Below are 19579 nucleotides of genomic sequence, written 5' to 3' on the forward strand. Positions count from 1 at the left end.
TGGCAGGCTATCAAAAGATGGCATTTGGAGAAAAAAAATTTTCTAGGTTAGCCCTGAGCTTATCTAAAATGTTCTTCACTAAATCTGGTCTGAAAAACCAAAACACATATACAAAAGACCTCAGAGGCTCATCCAGCCTCTACTTTTCTAGTGTTAGATGCTTTTTCTTCTACCCCAGGAAAGCTCCTCAGTAAGCCTCAGACTCAAAAAATAAGTAAATTAAATTGTCATGGTTTCTTTCAGCTGGTAATTCTAACTACAGCACCTGTAAATGTAATGCTCATTTATACACAGAGTGCTTAGGTGACATTTAATCTAAAACTAGAACTGCAGTGCAGGAATACACACACTCATGATTCAGGACACCATACATTTTCAAACCTGAAACTGTACAGCTCTACAGCTAAACTGGAAATTGAATTAAACTGGAAAGCAAATGCTGAGTAAATCTCCTGATTTTTCCTGTCTGAATCCCACTGGCCTTCCCATGCTTACTGGAGGCAGAACAGGCAGTTCCCTGACTTGACTGGCTCTGCTGCTGTTTGACTTAGCCTTGCCATTCATGTTTACAACTGGATCTCAAGGGCAACCATATTGTGTTAACCAACTCCTTCCCAAGAGAAACTAGTGGATATTTGCATCAACTTTAGCATATCAAGGCTATTCAAGTGGCAGCCGCCTTTCAATGACATCCTTAGGATTCTGAGGAGTGGAATGGTACAATACGTCCCAGTTCAGGCATTGCCATCCCTCCTTCCTGCTCTCTTCTGTTCACCTTCTAAAGGTAGAGTCTTATACACAATTTCAAAGGCCATTTCAGAAGGAGAGAGGAAAAAAAAAAACATTAACAACAACCAGCCAACCAAACAAAAAAGCACAAACACAAAATAAAAGCATTGCAGAGGGCAAAATTGTCTCTCTGTCTACCAAATCCAGTGAAAAGATACTGTTTTCTCTAAAGGTGTTTATAACCTCTGCAAAGCTACCATGTGTCTGCAGATTGGTGGTACAGTGGATGGCAAAAGCTGGAACAAAGCCAGATTTAAAGGCTTTGGGGAATGTATTGCTCTGCACCCCGCTGTTTGGAGCAGGGCTTGTGGTAGTAGCCAATGGTGTGCTATAAGTAGGTAGAGTGCTTCAGTTGGGGCAGTGTTTTCTTTGTTCCGCTGATAAAGGGGAAGAAAGGTTTTGTGTGCATTTTCAACTGATTCATTTATCATTAATACAGTTCGTGTTTCCAGTAACTGTTTTCATATTAAAATAAGGCAGGACTGCCAGTGTTTCAGTAAGTGTTATTTGTATATTAGTTAGACAGCTTCTGTTTTATTAATGAGTATAATAATGAAACTGCATGTTTCTGAGTAGAACGAATGGATGTTTTTATTTAAAGCATAACAGGCATCATACAATGCCAATGAATGCATTATTGTCACTGTAGGCATGACTGGTCTGGACCTGCCTGTGATTGGGTTATTTGAAATAGGCCCAAGCACGTCATAAAAATGTCTTTGTCAGCCTAGTTTTCCTTCCAAACCTATTAATCTCTGTCAGTTTTTAATATTAGTACCAGGCTCTTGGCTAGAGTCCATTAGTACTGTACTTAATTGCTCATGTTACAGATGATTACCAATATAAAAAGCATTAATGTTTTCCCATCATGATACTGTTGCTCTGTGCACGACTTGGACCATAAAGAGCTTATAAGGTGTTGTTGTTTTGATCGTTACTTTCTTCATTTGCGTTCCTCTAATGCACGTACCTGTCACGATCACAGAAAACCAGAGGCATGTGTGGTTGGTATGATCTGATTCAGCCTCCACCATTCCTGTGAAACTTTTACAGCCCTTGTCAGTACTCAACATCTCTCTCTCTCTTACCAAGAAACCCTCAGAAACGGCTACTTTTCTGCAAAGCACTATGCTCCATGCTGTCTTCCCATAATAAGGCAGATGTGGTTTTCACATGCAGGGTTTGAGGTTTCTTTTAGCTTTTATGCAAAACACATGATTGGCAGCTTTAACTATCTGTCATGAGCTGTGTCATGACTATGTTTCTACAGTGCCAATGATGCTGTTGTTAGGGATTTTTTGTAAATATTACACTACTACTCACTCCCCCCCAAAACAAACACACAAAAACCAAAAATAAACAAACAAACAAAAACCCAACCTGCTAATTGTCAAGGTATAAAAAGTTCCAAATAAAATACATTGAACAAAACAGAAATACTAGTAATTACCTGTTGGGGCCTTTTTCTTTCTCCAGCTCTGGCTGTGATTCATTCACTGTGTTTCTTCTAGTGCAAGTCCTGTGCATGAGCTATGCGCAAACACACATGGGCTGAGGAACTGTGGTGTGCAGTGGCATGCAGTAACTCTCCTTGGCTTCTCTGGTGGACAGACATATCACTGTTGGAAGGTGCCCTTCCTGGCCTCTTTGGGTGCTGCAGGAAGCCGGGCTTCCTTGGAGTCTCCAGCAAGGATGGACCCAGAGAGCCCCATGGCTCAAGTCCTGCTCTTCAGCAGCGTGTCTCCTATGCTGGCCCTCACAAATTACTAGCATTTTGAAAACCAGTCTGGTCAGACTCAACTGGAGAGGGATTTCTTAGGCCTTGTGCTCTCACAAAATTAAGGCAGCTTAATGGGAAAGAATTCTGCAGAGACACAGAGACCTGGAACTTGAGGAGGAGATGAGATGGGTTGTAGTTCTTCACAATGGGGCAGGGTGGCTGTGCCCACACTTCAGACACTGACCTACAGAAGGTTTTATTCTGGCTGTGAGTGTGGCCCTTGGGCACTTGCTTGATTGACCTGCACCAGTAATGCAAAATGCCGACTGTAAGCTTGTTCTGAGCATAAGGGAGTATGCAGGGACTCCATGGACCTACCAGACAATATACATGTCTGCCTTTAGATGTAGAAATGGTCACAATGGCCAAAACAGAGTCTTGTAGTGGTTTTGGTAGAGTGATCTGGGGAAGTTGCTCTATGCCCACCACCCTTCCTTTGACCCTTTTCCATGCAGTAAATCGGCACAAAAGACATCTACCAGGGGACTAAACTTCAGGAGATGCAATGTCTTGTACAGTTTAGAGTCCATTCTGCCATTTTTCTTTCCAAATCTCTCACGTAAAAATTATATATGATCAGAAACACAAGGCAGGTCAAAATAGTCCCTTATATGGTTTCCCTTTAACAGCCATAAAGTCTGTCTACCCTCAGGATATTGTGCAGTAATTCAATATGCAGGAGAGCCCTGTGTTCCATGCAAATGCTGTTTGGTTTTCTAAAGCGTCTGGATAACTTTCATAACGTGTGAGCATTTCAGTGGAATTTTGAAGGAAATAACAGCCAGTCATTAGAAAGAACAAAAAGTAGGGGGCTAGCATAGCATCTGCATGAAATTGCTTATGGTTGTCTTTTCATACACATTGTAATTAATAGAAGGTTTTGATTTACATTGTTAAGTGTGAAAACATCCCCAGGCCAAAATTAATCAAATGTTATGTCATGCTGTAAACTACAACTGGCTCTTTGTTTGGCCCAAGAAAAACTTGCCAAGCAATAGTATTTTCTCCTTGTTTTATTTTTGTCTTCACCCCGCTTCCCTGCCCCCCTCACACTTCAGCTGGTCCCAGACTCCCAGAAAACTTTGCAAGTTGCAAATTGTCTCCATAGTTTTCCATCAAGCACAAATTTAAGCCTGATGATAGATGAGGTGTCTCAGCTTTCTCTTTATTTTCCTAGGTTTTTGGTTTGGGTTTTTTTTTTTCTTTTTGATAAATAGCAAGAGGTTTCTACTTATGATTTTCTGCCCTCAGGGCTTTATCATTAAGATTAAATAACTGTACTCTCAAGCATACCACTGAACAAACATCTTTTCAATTATGTGAGTAACAGATGCTTTAACAAAGGATCTATTGAAAACTTAGAAAACTTCCCCCCTCCCCAAAATTTAAAAAGTATCAGATGACAAAGGAATGTAATTGTTTACCATTAAAACAGATCGCTAGCTGTCCTTTCAAAACATCTGAGAACATGCATTTTTTTCAAAATTTCTGGGGTTTCAGCCTCAGTGACTTACTGGTCAGCACTAGAGTCAGCAGGAGTCCTTGAGTGCAAAGTGCTGGGCAGTCGGGCAATGCCTTTAAGTGCCTGCAAGCAGATGATCTCTCTTCTGGTGGGGAATTGTTTTACCACCTACATCCTTCCTTTCACCCAGGAGTTTATCCCAGCAGAACTGGGGCATGCTGTGTGCTGCCCAGTGCTGCTGGGTGTGCTGTCACCTGAGCAGAGAGGCTCTTGCCAGGTGCGCCTGCTATGTGCCTTGGCGCTTACTGGCTGCTGAGGCCCTGCAGTGCCCAGAGCTTTGGGGTCCTGGCACTCCAGCTCAGTGCTTGGAGTCAGTGTCACACATGGCAATCTATTTCTTGACATCCAGGAGTAGGGAAAGACTTGACATGAGGGGACAAGCCTCTTTTCCTTGCTGGGAGCTGAGTTGCCCCAGGAGGGTGCTGTACAGTGGGAGGTGTGCCATTCTCTTTTCCAGGAGCAGCATCAATGAGTAAGCACCAAATAAGATCTTTTCCCGCAGATTGCCCAGTGATGCTGGGAATCTTCACCTTGTACTTCAGGATTTTGTTGACATGAAAGAGAATGCTCCTAGTTTGTGTGCAATATAGGTATAACTCAGAGTTCCCAGGGAAAGTCGGCAGGATTTTGGAGTCCTGCCAAGAGACCTGCACCAGTAATGCAAAATGCCGACTGTAAGCTTGTTCTGAGCATAAGGGAGTATGCAGGGACTCCATGGACCTACCAGACTTTAGATGTAGAAATGGTCACAATGGCTAAAACAGAGTCTTGTAGTGGTTTTGGTAGAGTGATCTGGGGAAGTTGCTCTATGCCCACCACCCTTCCTTTGACCCTTTTCCATGCAGTAAACCTGCACAAAAGGCAAGAGATTGGAGTTGTTCATCTCCCCCTGCCGAGCCCTAGGATCCTGAGCTTGCTTCACTGGGCTGTGCAGCTAAATCAACAGCTGTGTTTGTAATGTCTCTAATTTCCAGTTTACTTAAAATGAAGTGTCTTTGAATTCTCTTCGAGCAATGCTGTTCCCACCTTTCAGCAGTAAGTCATTCTCGTTACCCACCAGCACTCCCAGTGGGCTGTGAGGAAAGTTGTTATTAAAAGTATGAAAGAGCCATTTCTTTAAGGAAGGAAAGTTCTTTGGAAAGAAAATTGAACTCCAGCATATTTTGTCTTTGCTGATAAAATACGTGCCAGTTTTGTACTTCAGATAAATGCAAATAGAGCCATTGCTATTGTGTTCTGCATAAAAGCACGTGAAGCTTGCTTTCATAACCCCTGCATTGTACAATGCAGTCCGGGGAAATCAGACTTCAGGAACGCACTGCTTCATTTCCTCAATGTATTTTATATTCCCATTTTGGAAAACAAACTGAGACCTTAAAGTTTGGGTTATTCCTCTTCCCTCTTTGCTGGGAATGTGTCGCTGGTGCTCAGTAGAGCTGCCTCCTGCTCCTGGCTGTCCCCACCAACATCGTTGTTGAAGGTTTCCCTTGTTTCCCTTGCCTACACTGGACCAGTGCTCTAAGAAATATCCTTTTGAAAAGCAGCGGGCTGAAAAAGACAAGACTTCTCTTGGGATCAGAGCTCTAGCATTTGCTGGTCCCTTAAAACAGTTGAATAATTTGCCACTGATTTTCTAGGGGAGAAGAATCAGGTTTCTCTCACCAAGGTTACTGATGGGGGCCTGTTTTCACCACAGGGGCTATCCCAGCTCTGCACTCAGACCCTCTGGCTTCAGGGGCTATGGGCAGCTCTGCCAGGCTGCTGTGAGGGCAGATGGGTGCCCTCTTGGACTGAAGAAAACAGTTGTCTTGCCCCCCAGTTCTGGTGGTGCCTGCAGAGGAAGGAGTTGGAACCACCATGGCCTTACGTGCTCAGGAGGAAAGCATTTTCCAAATTTCTACCACTAAAGAGATCTACTACCTGCCCCCTTCCAGCATTTTTGAAGCTCTAACAGCTTAATGTTCTCATGTTTTACATTAGCATCTAATCCTTGCATAATCTCACTAATCCCTTGGCCCCAAGATATCCATTGGCAGTGAGTTCCATGGGTTAACTAGTTGCTGTATTCATTTAGTGAAGCAAATTTAAATCATTTTCCACTTCTGTTGCAATTAACCTCCTTAACCTAGCCAAGCATGCAAATGGGGCAACATCTCCCAAGGAGTGGACTTCGGGATTTTAAGGCCTTCCAAGATTATTCTTGGGGCTGAGAGGCTCCAGTGGATCCTATTTTGTGTTTGGCTTGGATCCCTAGAGAAAATACAATGATGTCAATGGGAGACATGCTGAAATATTTTATTCTGCCAGAAGGAAAACAAAAATAAACACTGAAACAGTGATACAAAAAAATATTATAGGAGTTGTGCTGAGTTGCCTCCCTGCCTCCATCAACCTGTGTGTCCTGGGCATATGGTTCCTCTCCAAACCCAGAGCCCCATCATATCCATACACAGTAGGAGAATTAAAGAGGAAATTTGCAACCTTAACATTTAATTTTCTTCCTCTTTCTGGGCTGGTCAGATCCTTTGCATTGTTGTAACTGTTTTTTTAATCATGCCTATAAATAGATTTGCTCTCATGTGTCCTGTGAAGCAGAGTCAGGCTAAAGAAGTCATTCATTCTGCATAATCAATATATGTAGTGGCTACTGGCTCAGATGAGAACTTGCATTGTTAGTTCTGTAGCTGGGGAAAAAAATGTTAACTAATAAATATTAAGGGCTTTTTTTTTTTAAATGCTAGTGATGAAGACATGTTTGATATACTGTGAAATACATTTCTCTAATGTGAAGTTTCTGCTTTTTGTTGGGAAAGAGATTTAGTCCCTGGAGAATTTTTGAATATTTTGTAAATATAAAATTATCTGCTTCAGTGATTTTTAAAAAAAGGTTGGCAGAAAGCCAGCTTACTTACATTACTGTAATAGATTTGCTGACCTCTGACATCTGCTGCAGAGAAGTACATTGAATTTTTCATAATATCAGATGATGCAGATCTAAAAACTCAGTACACTGCACCATTATTTAATTCAGGACTTATTAAAGGAAAATCTTTTTTTGAGTAGCAAAAATACGTGATTAAACTTAATATTGCCTATTATAATAAATCAGGATTAGTATAGTACTGATTTGTTAATCTAACTTGCATTGATTTTAAGTTGTCTTTATTTAAAAAAAATAAAAAGAAAAAAAGGAAAAAGACTGGCTTTTCACAGTGACTGAATTTAATAAGAAGTCCTGTGATAGCAAAAAGTCCCCTACTGTTTCTGTTCTTGGCTGGAAAATGTTATTCTTGTATTATTCCAGGGAAAAAAAATACCTCATGCTGCTAAAAATCTGCTGCCTATGGAAAGATTTTTTTTTTTTTTAATACAATAGTGCTTACATATTCTATTTATGTTAATTGACTTATAAATAATACATTTTATTAATCTTAATATTGGAATCTTGATCATGATAAAGACCCTTTTATTTGGTCTTCTCACAGGCTTTACAAGTAAATATTCTTTAGACCACAAAATATTCCCCCTCTTTTGCTTTTTTGTGAATACTTTTATTCTTCCCCCCCTGTTGGGAAGTACAGCCACAGTTCAAAGTGGCTGCGAAAACATGATTGTTGTTTCCAGCATATGATACATTTGAGGTATCTGGATCCCGTTTTTTGGACATTGTCTTTACCTCTCCTTGCGCAAAGATTGATTTAATCTTACCTGCACTGCAAATATTTGACAAAAAAAAATATCTTGTGCTGGTTTCAGACATGTCACATTCTGCTAAACTATTTGGCTAACAGCAGATAGCATTCTTCCAGTGTTGGGCAATATTGACCTTAAACTGGCTAAGCTGCTGCTTTCATGGCATGTGAGCCAGCTGCTTACATGTTGAGAGAGCTGTATTAGCTTTATTACTCCTGTGCTATAAAAGCTTCTAATAATCAAATGATAAGATCATATCCTGTGGGTAATTGTGTTGTACCATGACAGGATAACTGAAAAAACATTCAGTGAAAATTGCAACCAACGGAAATCTCTACGTGAAGAGGCAATTGCTGATGTTGCTCAGCTCAGTGCTGCTTCTTGTAGCCTGTGTTCCTGCCCAGCTCCTTGCCAGCCACCCCTAAAAGCCACCTCAGTCAGCCCTCCTTTGAAACGAGGAGGGGAAAATCCTAGAACAAGCTATCCTTGTGTACTGACTCAGTTTTACCTTAGTCATGCCACCTCCCTGATACACAAAAACATTAAATTCCAGATTTCCTGCCCCTGGCTCCAGGCCACTGACCGGCTATGTGAAATGTATTTTTACTGTTGTCGGCCTGCCAACTGCTGAGCTCAGTGAAAAATAACTAAAATGAAAACCTTGTTACTCCCACATGAACCCTTAAGATCAGAAAAGGGAATTTAAGCCACAGTTACTAATTAGCACCCAAGCTAATGAGTTCTGGTGAGGTAGGCAGAGGCTGGAGAGGAGGAGTTTGGGTACTGTGTTACCCTACAAGGCTCAGCAGAGAGCATGGGAATGGTGATTAATCACATTGGCCTGGGCCTTGCTCCTGGCCCAGCCATAGCCACTGGGTTAATCACTTAAAATATTCCAGGGAAAAAGGCTCATTCCTGGGGCTGGGAGCATCTCTGTCTCCCATGAGGCACTGGACAGCATGTGAAACCTTTAGGGATGGAATATGTAGATTTTGAATGGGCGATGCGTTCCCATGGAAACAAAACAAAGTCAAACACTCCCCTTGCAGTGCTAACAATTACTGTAATAAAATGTGTTTTTATTAAAGGCAACTTTAAATACTTAACACATGGCAGAGCAGCCTTGGCGCTGCCCTATGTGAAACCCAACCTTGCTTCTAAGTGAAGTCCAAAGTGCTTTGTGCAGCATGGGAAGGAATTCGGTGTTTTCTCTGATACTTGTGCTCTGCAAATGAAATGTAGCAGCCTCAAGTATGAACAGGATTCTTTTTTTCTTCTTTTGCTTAGTTATGCTTTTTATTATATAAACATTACCTGTAATATTACAGTGAGAAGCAGGTATTTGGCAACTATGTATTATTTTGCTAAGTTTGCATAGAGGGAGCAGTTTCCAGTTTTAGCAGCTGTAACATGTTTAAACTCAGTTTGTAATGGGATCTGAAGATGAATATTCCCTGTGGGTTCTGCTTAGCTTCATTACTGGAGCCCTGCCAAATTCAGGGCCAGAAAGTATTATTCACGCCTTTTTGCACATACCATGTTAGAGCATGCTCAGTTAATGAATTTTGTTTCTAATATAGCATAAATTAGGTTTATATTTTAACACAATTTATGTTGGATTTTATTAAAATATAAAATATTATGAACATGAGCAATCTAAGTCTGTTCTCTTAAGCGCAAGCTGTGTTTGAACATCTAAGTATGTAAATCAAAATTGCATGCTTAGAAACTGATTCTGGGATAACAAACGAATATCTGAACCAAAGAGGTTTCTGCCTTGGAGTCTTAGATTAAAGATAAGCAAGGATTCCTAGTATTTGGGTAGATTTATGTTGTTTATAAGCAAAGTACATTTTCTTCATAGAATCGGCTTCTTTTTTTTTAACAAAATACGTTTTCTGTAATAATGCTCATATTTTTAAAGTCTGAGTCTTATATTAATCCCACAGTGAGTCATTAATCATACTAAAATGCATTATAAAAACTTTAATCACTGAAATTGAAACTGAGATTGTAATGCAATCCATCCCTTTTAATTATATCAGTTATTTTTCCTTTCAGATCAAGAGTTGCAAAGAGAAAACAGAGATTAAAACTCAGTGTGTTTTATACTTTCAGGGGAGGATATTTTTTGTTTGTGTTTTGCCTCGTGTTTTTAAGGCAATTTCATGCACTTTGTGGCAGACAGCTCCACAGTGAAGAATTCCTTCATATTTAACTCTTATCCTCTCCCCTTCTTCCTTAAAAAAGGCTTCCTGGCGAAGGTAGTGTGCTGACTGTTGCTACATGGGTGCCTTGCACAGATGACACTGAGCTGCTGCTGGTGACAGCAGGGCAGGTTCTCTGAAATCCGTAGGATTTCTGCAGCCCAGCTCTCCTGGCCCCTGCCACATTCCTGGCGCTCACCCTTGCAATCAAGGGAACCAGCAGCCTGGAAATCGTGTAGCTGTTACCAAGTTGGCTGTGGCTTTGTAGGTGTTTTCCTGGGGCTTGCTGCATGCTGTTGAAGTTGGGGAGGGAAAATAAAAATAAATGGTGGATTTAAAAAAAAAAAAATCAGTCTAAAACATAATGGCTGATACTCTCATCTGGTACAAATTGGTGTAGCCACACAAGCCACTGTGAAGTTACTGACAACTAATCCACAGCAACTCTAACTCCACTGAATTTATTCCACATGATAATCTTGCCAAATAAATTGATTTCTTATACTTGTATTTACAGATGTAGAGTTTAAACTGTTGCTTTTATGGCATGGAAGAAAATGGATTTATTAAGTAAACTGCTCATAGTAGATACATTTTTTTCTTTGCTAGAACAGCAAAGCCTGATCAATTATTTGTTCCTTAATCCCCTAGATTAATCCTGCCATATGAAAGATTTATTAAAGGAGAGGAAGATAAGCCACTGCCTCCAGTGAAACCTCGAAAACAGGATAACAGTTCCCAGGAGGGTGAAGCGAAAACAAAAGTGTCTGGAGCAAAACGCATCAAAAATGAAAACCAAAAGAGCAAGAAGGAAAAAGATAATTCACAGAAACCCCAAGATGCATCTGAGGTCTGTTGTTTCCCTGCTTTTCAGTTTTTCAATTAAAAATGCACAGCTTCAGTCACATCAAATCCAGTGATAAAATATATAATTTAAACTGGAGAATTCCAACCAGTTGGCCTTTTAGTTTGCTCAGCAATGGAAATTCAGCTGTTGTGACACTGTCTGTGCTGGGATTTTGCTGGGCTGCGAATGGCAGCCTGTTTGCTCCATATTGCACAGTGGGGATGGCAGAGGACCAAGCTCTGGATCTACCAGTACCAGTTCTGCTCATTGTATTACACAGTGATTACCATTAACAAATCAGTAGGTGCCAAAGGGAAACCACACAACTACCACAGTTATTTCCTAATCTAAGTATAGGGTGCGGGAACCTCTAATATTGTTGATAATACTGTGGTAACTGTTGGACACAGATGATTTTTATAATGGTAGCCTCTGGATCAGCCCTTCTGTGCTCACAGATGTATGCACGACTGTGAGAAAACATACTGCTCCCTAGGATTTTTATTACATTATACTAAGTTTTTTTTTGAACTAAAAGGTCACATTTTGAGGGAACCACCTTCCAAGCCCTGAGATCAACTTCCCTCTCCCAAACAGCAGATGGTTTTCAGCTGAAGTACCTATTCAGACATAATAGGTTCCTATTATGCTTCACATGGGCAGGTTCCAGTTTCCACATAGAGCCACATTACTTGCAGGCATAGGACAGTCCTGTGGAAGAGATTTTATGATCACAGCACAGGGTAGGATTGATGATAGGACTCCTATTTGTCTGCAAATAAGGGTAAATTTCAAGTGTTGTTAAGTGACAAAAAGTCAATGGGACTTTTGCTGCAGTGTTATTTAAGCACCTTCCTTTGCACATCTGCCTGTTCTCTCTCCTGTTCCCTGCTTACACCACATGTGAAGGAGGTGGTGAAGCTCCTCACACACAACCCTTGCAAAGCATGTTGTTTTTCCTGTCTCAGTCTGTCAGATCACAGCAGCCTTCAAGGTGCTGCAGTGAAAGTAAGTATTTAAAAGAATGTTGAAACACATGAAATGCCCAGCAGACTATGGCTGCTCCTTTGACTTCGTTGCGTCTGGCAGGTACAGAAGTCCTGTTTCTAAACTTGCTTGGAAATTTTTTTGAGTCAGCTATCAACAATCCTCCTCCTCCTCATTGTTTTAAAAAAACAATACAGGACCTGTAAACATAGATACCTCTGAGACTCCACGTACCCAGTTTTGAGAACATAAAATTTGGAGTTTCGTGTCCCACTACCACTACTTGTGCTTACAAGGACAATTTAATCTCCCATCCAAAGAAGAATTTGTGTTTTAAATACCAGTACTGTTAATATCTAATTTAAGAGCAATCCCCAGAAAGAGTTTTTCTTTTTTTTTTTCTTGCATTGTAATTTTAAAGTAGAGGGAGCCCTGTTTAGGTAAAATTTTTTAAAAAAAAGAAACACATCAAGAGGAGAGTGCACACAAACATGATTTAGTCACTGGAAGGTTGCAAGACAACTTGCCCAAAGCAAGGAGAAGTGAAGTGAAAGCTTGTGCTCCCTTCCCTTGTCATTCCTTCATCCCCAATTATTTATTGAGGATCTTGGATCAGGAAGACACATTACACACTATCTGTACCACTGCTGCTAAGCCCAACATAACAAGTCAGCAACAGAGCAACAGCTTTCACTTTGAAATTCCTTGGTTTTGTTGTTCCCTATCTCAAACTTCCTGCTGTTTAAACTGAAGTTATTTTTGTGTGGTTTGCAGGAAGAGTTCCTAAGATGTGCTTATCGGAAATTTAGGGAGCCTAGATGAGACAATAAAAATCTACAATTATGGCAGTTCCCTATTGTAAAATGCTACCTTTTTTATAGCAAAATTAATGTTTCCTCCCTGACTGGGGTGGAAGATGTGTACTTCCCCTATTCAATCGGGGTGGGCTGTTAAGGACTTTGACCTCCATGTCAGTTACCATACAGGCCGGTGATCACACAAAGCCCAAGCAGTGTAAGGGCTGCAGGGTGGATGCTTTACTCCTGGGTGGGTGTAGGGCTCCCAAACTCATCTGTGCCTTGCCATATGGAGGGCTCCATGCCCAGGATGTGGCACTTATTGGGGGTAGCAGGCAGGAGACGCTCAGCTCCTTTGGGTGGAGCATAATCCAGGTCGGCTGCAGCCAAACAGAAGGTTGCTTGTCTCTTGCACTGCAGACATGTCTTGGCAGTGGAGTCCCATTCCTGGGCCCTCATCCAGGCACAGCAGTGATGGGGTATTGCTCTGAGGGAGAGGCGTATAGTCACCACATAAATGTGTAGGCATGACCCCAGCCAAGCCACCACTTAAGCCATTTCTGCATGTGGTCTGGAAGCTGTGAGCTGGAAAAGCATAATCCAGTTAGAAACGTGTGGTTGTCTCAATTGCATGTTCAACTCATGCACCATTAGAAGTACGCAGGGAGAGAACATAACTTCAATTTATTAGGATTGCATTTGCCTTTGTGCTCTTCCCTGTTTTCCTGCCATCACAATGATAGTGTCAGTGTAACAAGATACCAGACAAAATGCTATTAGCCTTAGACTGCACATTTCCTCACAATAGCTGAAACTTCAATCAAAGTACTGCTTAACAGATCCAAAGAGAAGAATGTACAGTTATTAAGTATGATTCTCTTTTTTTTCTCCTTGCTTTGCTCATCTGTCTGGTATTTGCCTGTAATTTTATATGCTCAAGAGACTAGCGGTGGTACTTTGTAAAGGACCTAATGATGGTATTTGGCTGCAAAAGTCAGCTATGAGTTTAAAAAGAAGTTGGGATGACTAACAGACACTGTAACTAATAGGCCAACCAAACAGACAGGAATATTTAAAAGCAGAAGAAATAAAGCTCTGAGAAGGTTAGATTCGTTAGGACCGTCTCCTATTCCCTGCTCCTGACAGACCATAAAGCAGCATTTAGATGGTAACATTCTCAGTGCGTCTTATCTTTACAATGAAGGAAGAAAGAAAACAATAATAATAAAAGAGTCGCACAATGCTGCTGTTTTATGACTGTCTTCTACCACAACATGTCAGAGGAGACTGACAGCAGTTTTGAAAAGGGCTGTCAGTCAGCTGGATCACAGATGGGACGCTCTGGTGACCTCTGCAGGTCACAGTTCAGCTGGATACATAATGGGATGAATAGTGTGAATTGTGCACACACGCTGTATTAATGGGGGAGCAGAGCAAGCCACGGTCCTATTGACAAGAACATATAAAAGCTGTGTTTGTAATAGCAGGCACACACACTTACTGTATGTAGACAACTTCATTTTAATCCGTTAAATAAAAAAAATGTGTGTCCTAGTTAAGTTGTGGCAGTGATTTGCTGCCTACAATAGGGATTTCTAGTATGCCATTTCTATCATTTTCACACTTTAATGCAGAACTGGGTGTGCATGATATCCTGTGTGATCACTGAATTTTAAGATAGCTGGATGAAACTTTAGGGAAGGAAAAGCATAGGAATAATGTGGTTTTTTTAGGTGAAGTTGGCTAGCAAGAGAAATTTCTACAGCCTTACTGTTTGTGTTATGAAATCTGCTCTTCTGCATTTGTCTAATTAATTTTAAAAGAGTATATAACCTCAGCAATTAGCTATCTGATAAAGCCACCAGTGCCTCTCATCAGGTTACAAACAGCTGCTGTTTTGAAATGCCTTACTGTGACTCTGACAGGAATAGTGTCTTTCTTAATATTTCCAGGAGAAACTTCTTTTTGAGTCCAGTACCTGATGTTAGAGCCTTCACATGCCGACAGGGTGGTTGGCAAGTCCTTCTCTAGAAGTAGGCAACAGTGTACTTACTGTGCATAACCTTACAAACAGGCTGCCAGAACATACTGTATTCCTACTATTATCTGTTGAATTATTTTATTAGGTTTCATCAGAACAAGAGAAGGATCAAGAATCGGCAGACCAGAAGAACTTCCCTGAATACCCTACAGTTGGAGAGATGAAACAACCTGTGCAAGTCCCTCCATCTCTTTTACCAGAGACAGCTCAGACACTGCTTCCAGAGAAGACAGACATGACAGAGAACAGCACCAACAGTGAGAAAGCCAAGAAGGAGGTTCAGCACTCATCCTCTTTCTCGAATACATCCATGCCTGCAGAAGAAGACACTGTGCTGGATGCCACTGTTGGAAAACGATTACACCCCCCAGCAGATGCCCTGGAAGACACAAAGCCTGAACAAAGACTACACAAAGCTTTTACTGACAGCCTAGAAAGTGAACCTCCAGAAATGCCCTTTACAGCTTTCCCAGTCCATCTGCCCACTCAGAGCGACATGGAAGATGAGAAACTGCCAGGGATGGCCGATTACATTGCAAACTGCACGGTGAAAGTAGACCAGCTGGGAAATGAAGATATCCACAATGCACTAAAACAAACGCCCAAAGTCCTGGTGGTGCAGAACTTCGACATGTTTAAGGAAAAGGAGCTGCCTGGGTCCATGAACGATGACTCCTCCTTCAGTTACACACCGCTATTGTACTCAAAAGGTAATCCAGGCATCATGTCACCCCTGGCAAAGAAGAAGCTGCTGTCTCAGGTCAGCGGGGCCACACTCTCTTGTAACTATCCTTATGGTTCTCCTCCACCTTTGATCAGCAAGAAGAAACTCAACAGCAGAGATGAATTGTCCTCAGGCGTATCTCAAGGTCCCCATTCCCATAATTCTGATCCTGTAGCAATTAACAGGCCCTCAGTCATACAGCATGTACAGAGTTTTAAAACCAAGGAAGAAAGGAAGTCAATTACTGATGTTTTTAAACATGACATGCTAAGTAAACCAGATCCTCAGTGCTGTGATTTTTCAAAACATCACCTCAGTTCTCTTGCTGAGTCATACCTGCCGAAGTCGGATATCCAGGACTGCAAAGATAAAATAAGTGAGAAAAGGGCACTGCAGCACTCCCATGTGCCCACTTTATTGGCAGATTTCTATTCATCACCTCATCTGCACAGCCTTTACAGGCACACAGAACACCACCTTAATAATGAACAGACATCAAAGTACCTCCCCCGGGACATGTTCAGAGAGTCTGAAAATATTTCTACTTTTACTCAACACAAACACCAAGAAAAACTAAATTTAAATTATCACCCATCTTTGCATCAGCAAGAAAAAAAGGCAACAGTGGATGCTTCTTCAGATGATCAGCCAACAGATTTGAGTCTTCCAAAGAGCATACACAAACAGCCTGCTAAGGTTCCAGGCTCCATTCTCCCTCACTCATCCACAGCCCAGCAAGAATGCAAAGGGATCTCCCCATTCCAGGCTGGAAGTAGCCAGGCAGTGAGCCTAGACTGTAATCCCAAAGCTTGTCGCGTGTTCCCTATAGCATTGACAGCCCCAAAAAAACACAATGAGTTGCTCCATAGGTCTGGGAAGCAGCAGACCCAAAGGCTGGAGAACCTGAGAAAGATGGAGGGGATGGTGCATCCTATCATCAGCCGCAGAACGAGCCCTCAAAACATGGGGGCTGCCCGGCCTCTGAAGCGGAGCCTGGAGGATTTGGACAAAGTGATTTCTGAAAAAAAAATCCGAGCTGTCTCTCCTATTCACTTACCAAAGGAGACCTCAGCGAAAGACAAGGTTCCTGACCAAGAGGGGGAAAGTAGCAAGTCAGTGCATGGCCTCCATTCTGGCAGCATGCTGGAAAGCCACAAATTTCCCCTATCAGCCCCCATCTTCCCAGGCTTGTATCCAGGAAGCCTGTGCACGGGGCTGAACAATCGCCTCCCACCTGGTTATTCTCATCCCCTGCAGTACTTGAAAAATCAGACCATGCTCTCCCCACTAATGCAGCCTTTGGCTCTTCACTCCTTCATGGTGCAGAGACAATTCCTCACATCCCCTGCAAACTCCCAGCAACTGTACAGACACTTAGCTGCAGCAACACCTGTAGGAAGTTCCTATGGTGACCTTTTGCATAACAGCATTTATCCTTTAGCTGCTATAAACCCTCAAGCTGCATTTCCACCTTCCCAACTATCCTCTGTACATCCCAGCACAAAACTGTAAATGTCCTCTCTCACAAAAAAGGTCTGAGGAGAAAAGTTCAGTTAGCGACATTCCTCCCCCTGCGACAATGTCTCACAGATTTAGCCATCTGTATTTTTGTCAACCAGGATGCAGTCATATCCTGCCTTGGAGTTTGATGGAGACAGGACTGCTTCTTTAATTCTGGTGCCCACATCAGCCCCCTCACCCCCTTTCCCGGCGCTTGCAAAAAAAAACAACAAACAGGAGACAAAAAAAAAAAAAAAAAAAAAAAAAAAAAAAAAGCGAAAAGAGAAACAGAACAAAAATAATTTTTGGGATTTTGCATATATGTTTTCTGAAAGGACTTGAACATGGTAAGAGCAGATGTTCAAAGAGAGCCGTGGAAACACTGGCCCAGTCCTGAGCTCACTGAAACCCCAGTGAGGGCTGCATTTGCCTTTCACTGAGCCAAGGACCAGAGGCTGTGCATTGGTGCAAATGAGTCAAGGACTTCAAGTGAACCTGGAAAGAAGTAGGCCGAGAGTCTGTACAATCAGTGGATGTACTTTTTTGGGTAACTTTTCCTGACTTTTAAAGATTCAATCAATGCAATGTATAGTAAAACGGCAATAGATTTTTTCATTTTAACACTATTAGAACAGAATGGTAAAAACTGTTTAATTTGACTGTACATATCCACTTCATAAACTACCAGTGTCACATTTGATCACAATAATTTATATAGTTTCGTTTGTTCACTATATTCTGTGCTCTTTATGTTTGTTTTTTTGTTTTGGGTTTGTTTGTTTTTTTTAAATTAAACAGTATCATTTTATCTGCAACTTTTTTAAAGGCTGTGGCTGTCCTAATTTTTTTTATTACGTTTGTAATTTTCCAGTTTCTTTGTACTTTTGAGCAGCATTTTTGTTTTGTTTTTGTCATAACGTTTACTGTTTACAAACTGAGGCAACTGGTTCAGATTAATCTTAATGGTTATAAACATACTGTAGGTGATGTTATGGTGCAAGGATGCGAACAAGGTTCCTTTCCCCACAGCCCACCCCTGGGAGGTGCAGAGCACCTCTCACCTTCCTCCTGTTGTTGCAATGGCTCCTCTGCTGCTTCTCCCCTCCCACTGAGCTTTGCGTTCCTGTATCGTGGTCTGTGAATTTGTCAAGCATTGTACTTGATCTTACCTAGGCTGTGAAACCCTCCTGCCTACAAGAGAAATGGTCTAGAAAGCAAAACTTGCCTGGCTCAAACCGCTGAATGACAAAGGAGTGCAGCAAACAGATTTGAAGTTTCTGAGAATGTTGAGAATTTCGGTAGTTCTGAAAGGAGCCAGTGTGGATTTGAATCAGAGGCTTACAGGTTGTTTCTGTGCCTCACAATGGGTAAGGGAGGTCTGTGCTGTGGTCAGGATGGTCCTGCCACATTCCCACAGAGATCTCAGCCTCTCCCTGCATGTCCTTTTGCAAGAGGAAAGCCCAGGCATGGAGAGGCTGGATTTTCCTGATGAAAGAGCTTCCCTGTGGATGTATATTCATTTTGCAGGATGTCACCACTACACAGCTGACCACAGGCATTGATAAAGTATCACTTGGAGGCTTTATACAGTGTGAAAATTGGTTGTGGTTCAAACCATCTCAGTTACTGTTCAAAGACAGTGTACTTGATACAAAAAGAAAAAACAAACTACTAAGAAATACTTTGCATGCTAGGCATGTCATTAAATTTTCCCATGATACAAAGCCAAATACAATATATAATGTATCATACTTAATAGCCAAAGGTGGAAACCAGAATAATATAGTCGTCTACTGTTAAAAATCCAGCTTCTTCAATTAAATATTTTATATTCCTGTGGTAAAAGTATATTTAATTGATTGATAAACAGACTAGTAGAACTTGGAACATAGATGTGCCAGTGCAGAGTATCATGCTTCTCCACATACAGGAAACAGAACCACAGGCTCATCCAGGCAGAGGCCACAGTGTGGAGGACATCTCTAGTAAAGTTGCACTAGATTTGAATCACATAAGAATCAGGGGTTTGGGGATGGGGGGGAGGAGGGCGGGGGAAGAGGGGGTAGAGAATATAAAAATCTACAGCAAACACGAACAGAAGCTTGTTGTGTGTTTGCAAAGCAAATGCTTCTTGTTTTAGTTAAGTTGTGTGTTCTGGAGTTATGCATTTGTTTACACAAAGTGTCCAACATCCCTTTTGGTTACGTCCTGTTGGAGTTTGCTGGTAAGCTTTTTGGAGCCATGCTGAGGCAGCACAGGACTGGGGGACAGGGAGAGGGGAAGAAGGCTCCTCTCTTGCCCCATGAGACTGCCACTGGTAGCTGAGGAATCTCATACTGGGCAAAACATCAGGGCTAAGGAAAAGAAATGGGGGCATAAACCCCCAACCAAAGTGGTGCATTATTTGTTTAAGAATTCTTTTAACAGAAATCTTGGAAATCTTTCAACAGACTATTGAATTCTTCATTGGCTGAAAAGTATTTTTTCCTCAGTGTCTTAAATGGGGCTTTGTTTGCGTTGTTTGAGTTCAAGGGGCCTTATTATTGAATGAAATTGCACAAGTCTTTCTTTGTGCAATCAGACCATTGTTATTGGTAGATTTGTAAAGGAAACTGCAGGATCTAATTGGCAATAGAGTCATAAATCTATTTACTGGGAGCCAGTTCCAAGAAATGTTGCAATTCAAAAGCAC

The 19579-nt window shown here is 41.6% G+C and overlaps 1 protein-coding gene across 8 annotated transcripts in view; it reads left to right on the forward strand.

Annotated features, from left to right (window-relative positions):
• The window catches only part of ARID5B (AT-rich interaction domain 5B), a 119542-nt gene extending 100810 nt beyond the window's left edge, over positions 1–18732 (forward strand). For all 8 annotated transcript variants that reach the window (XM_086899784.1, XM_086899787.1, XM_086899788.1 and 5 more), the window contains 2 exons: positions 10643–10841; positions 14749–18732. In XM_086899784.1, coding sequence (XP_086755910.1) covers positions 10643–10841; positions 14749–16899 — 2350 coding nt within the window. In that variant the 3' untranslated portion in view covers positions 16900–18732. The remainder of the gene's footprint in view (positions 1–10642; positions 10842–14748) is intronic.
• Positions 18733–19579: the final 847 nt, after the last annotated feature.

This window comes from Cyanistes caeruleus, chromosome 8 (genome assembly GCF_971803275.1).
Source record: "Cyanistes caeruleus chromosome 8, bCyaCae1.hap1.1, whole genome shotgun sequence".
NCBI classification, from domain to species: domain Eukaryota; kingdom Metazoa; phylum Chordata; class Aves; order Passeriformes; family Paridae; genus Cyanistes; species Cyanistes caeruleus.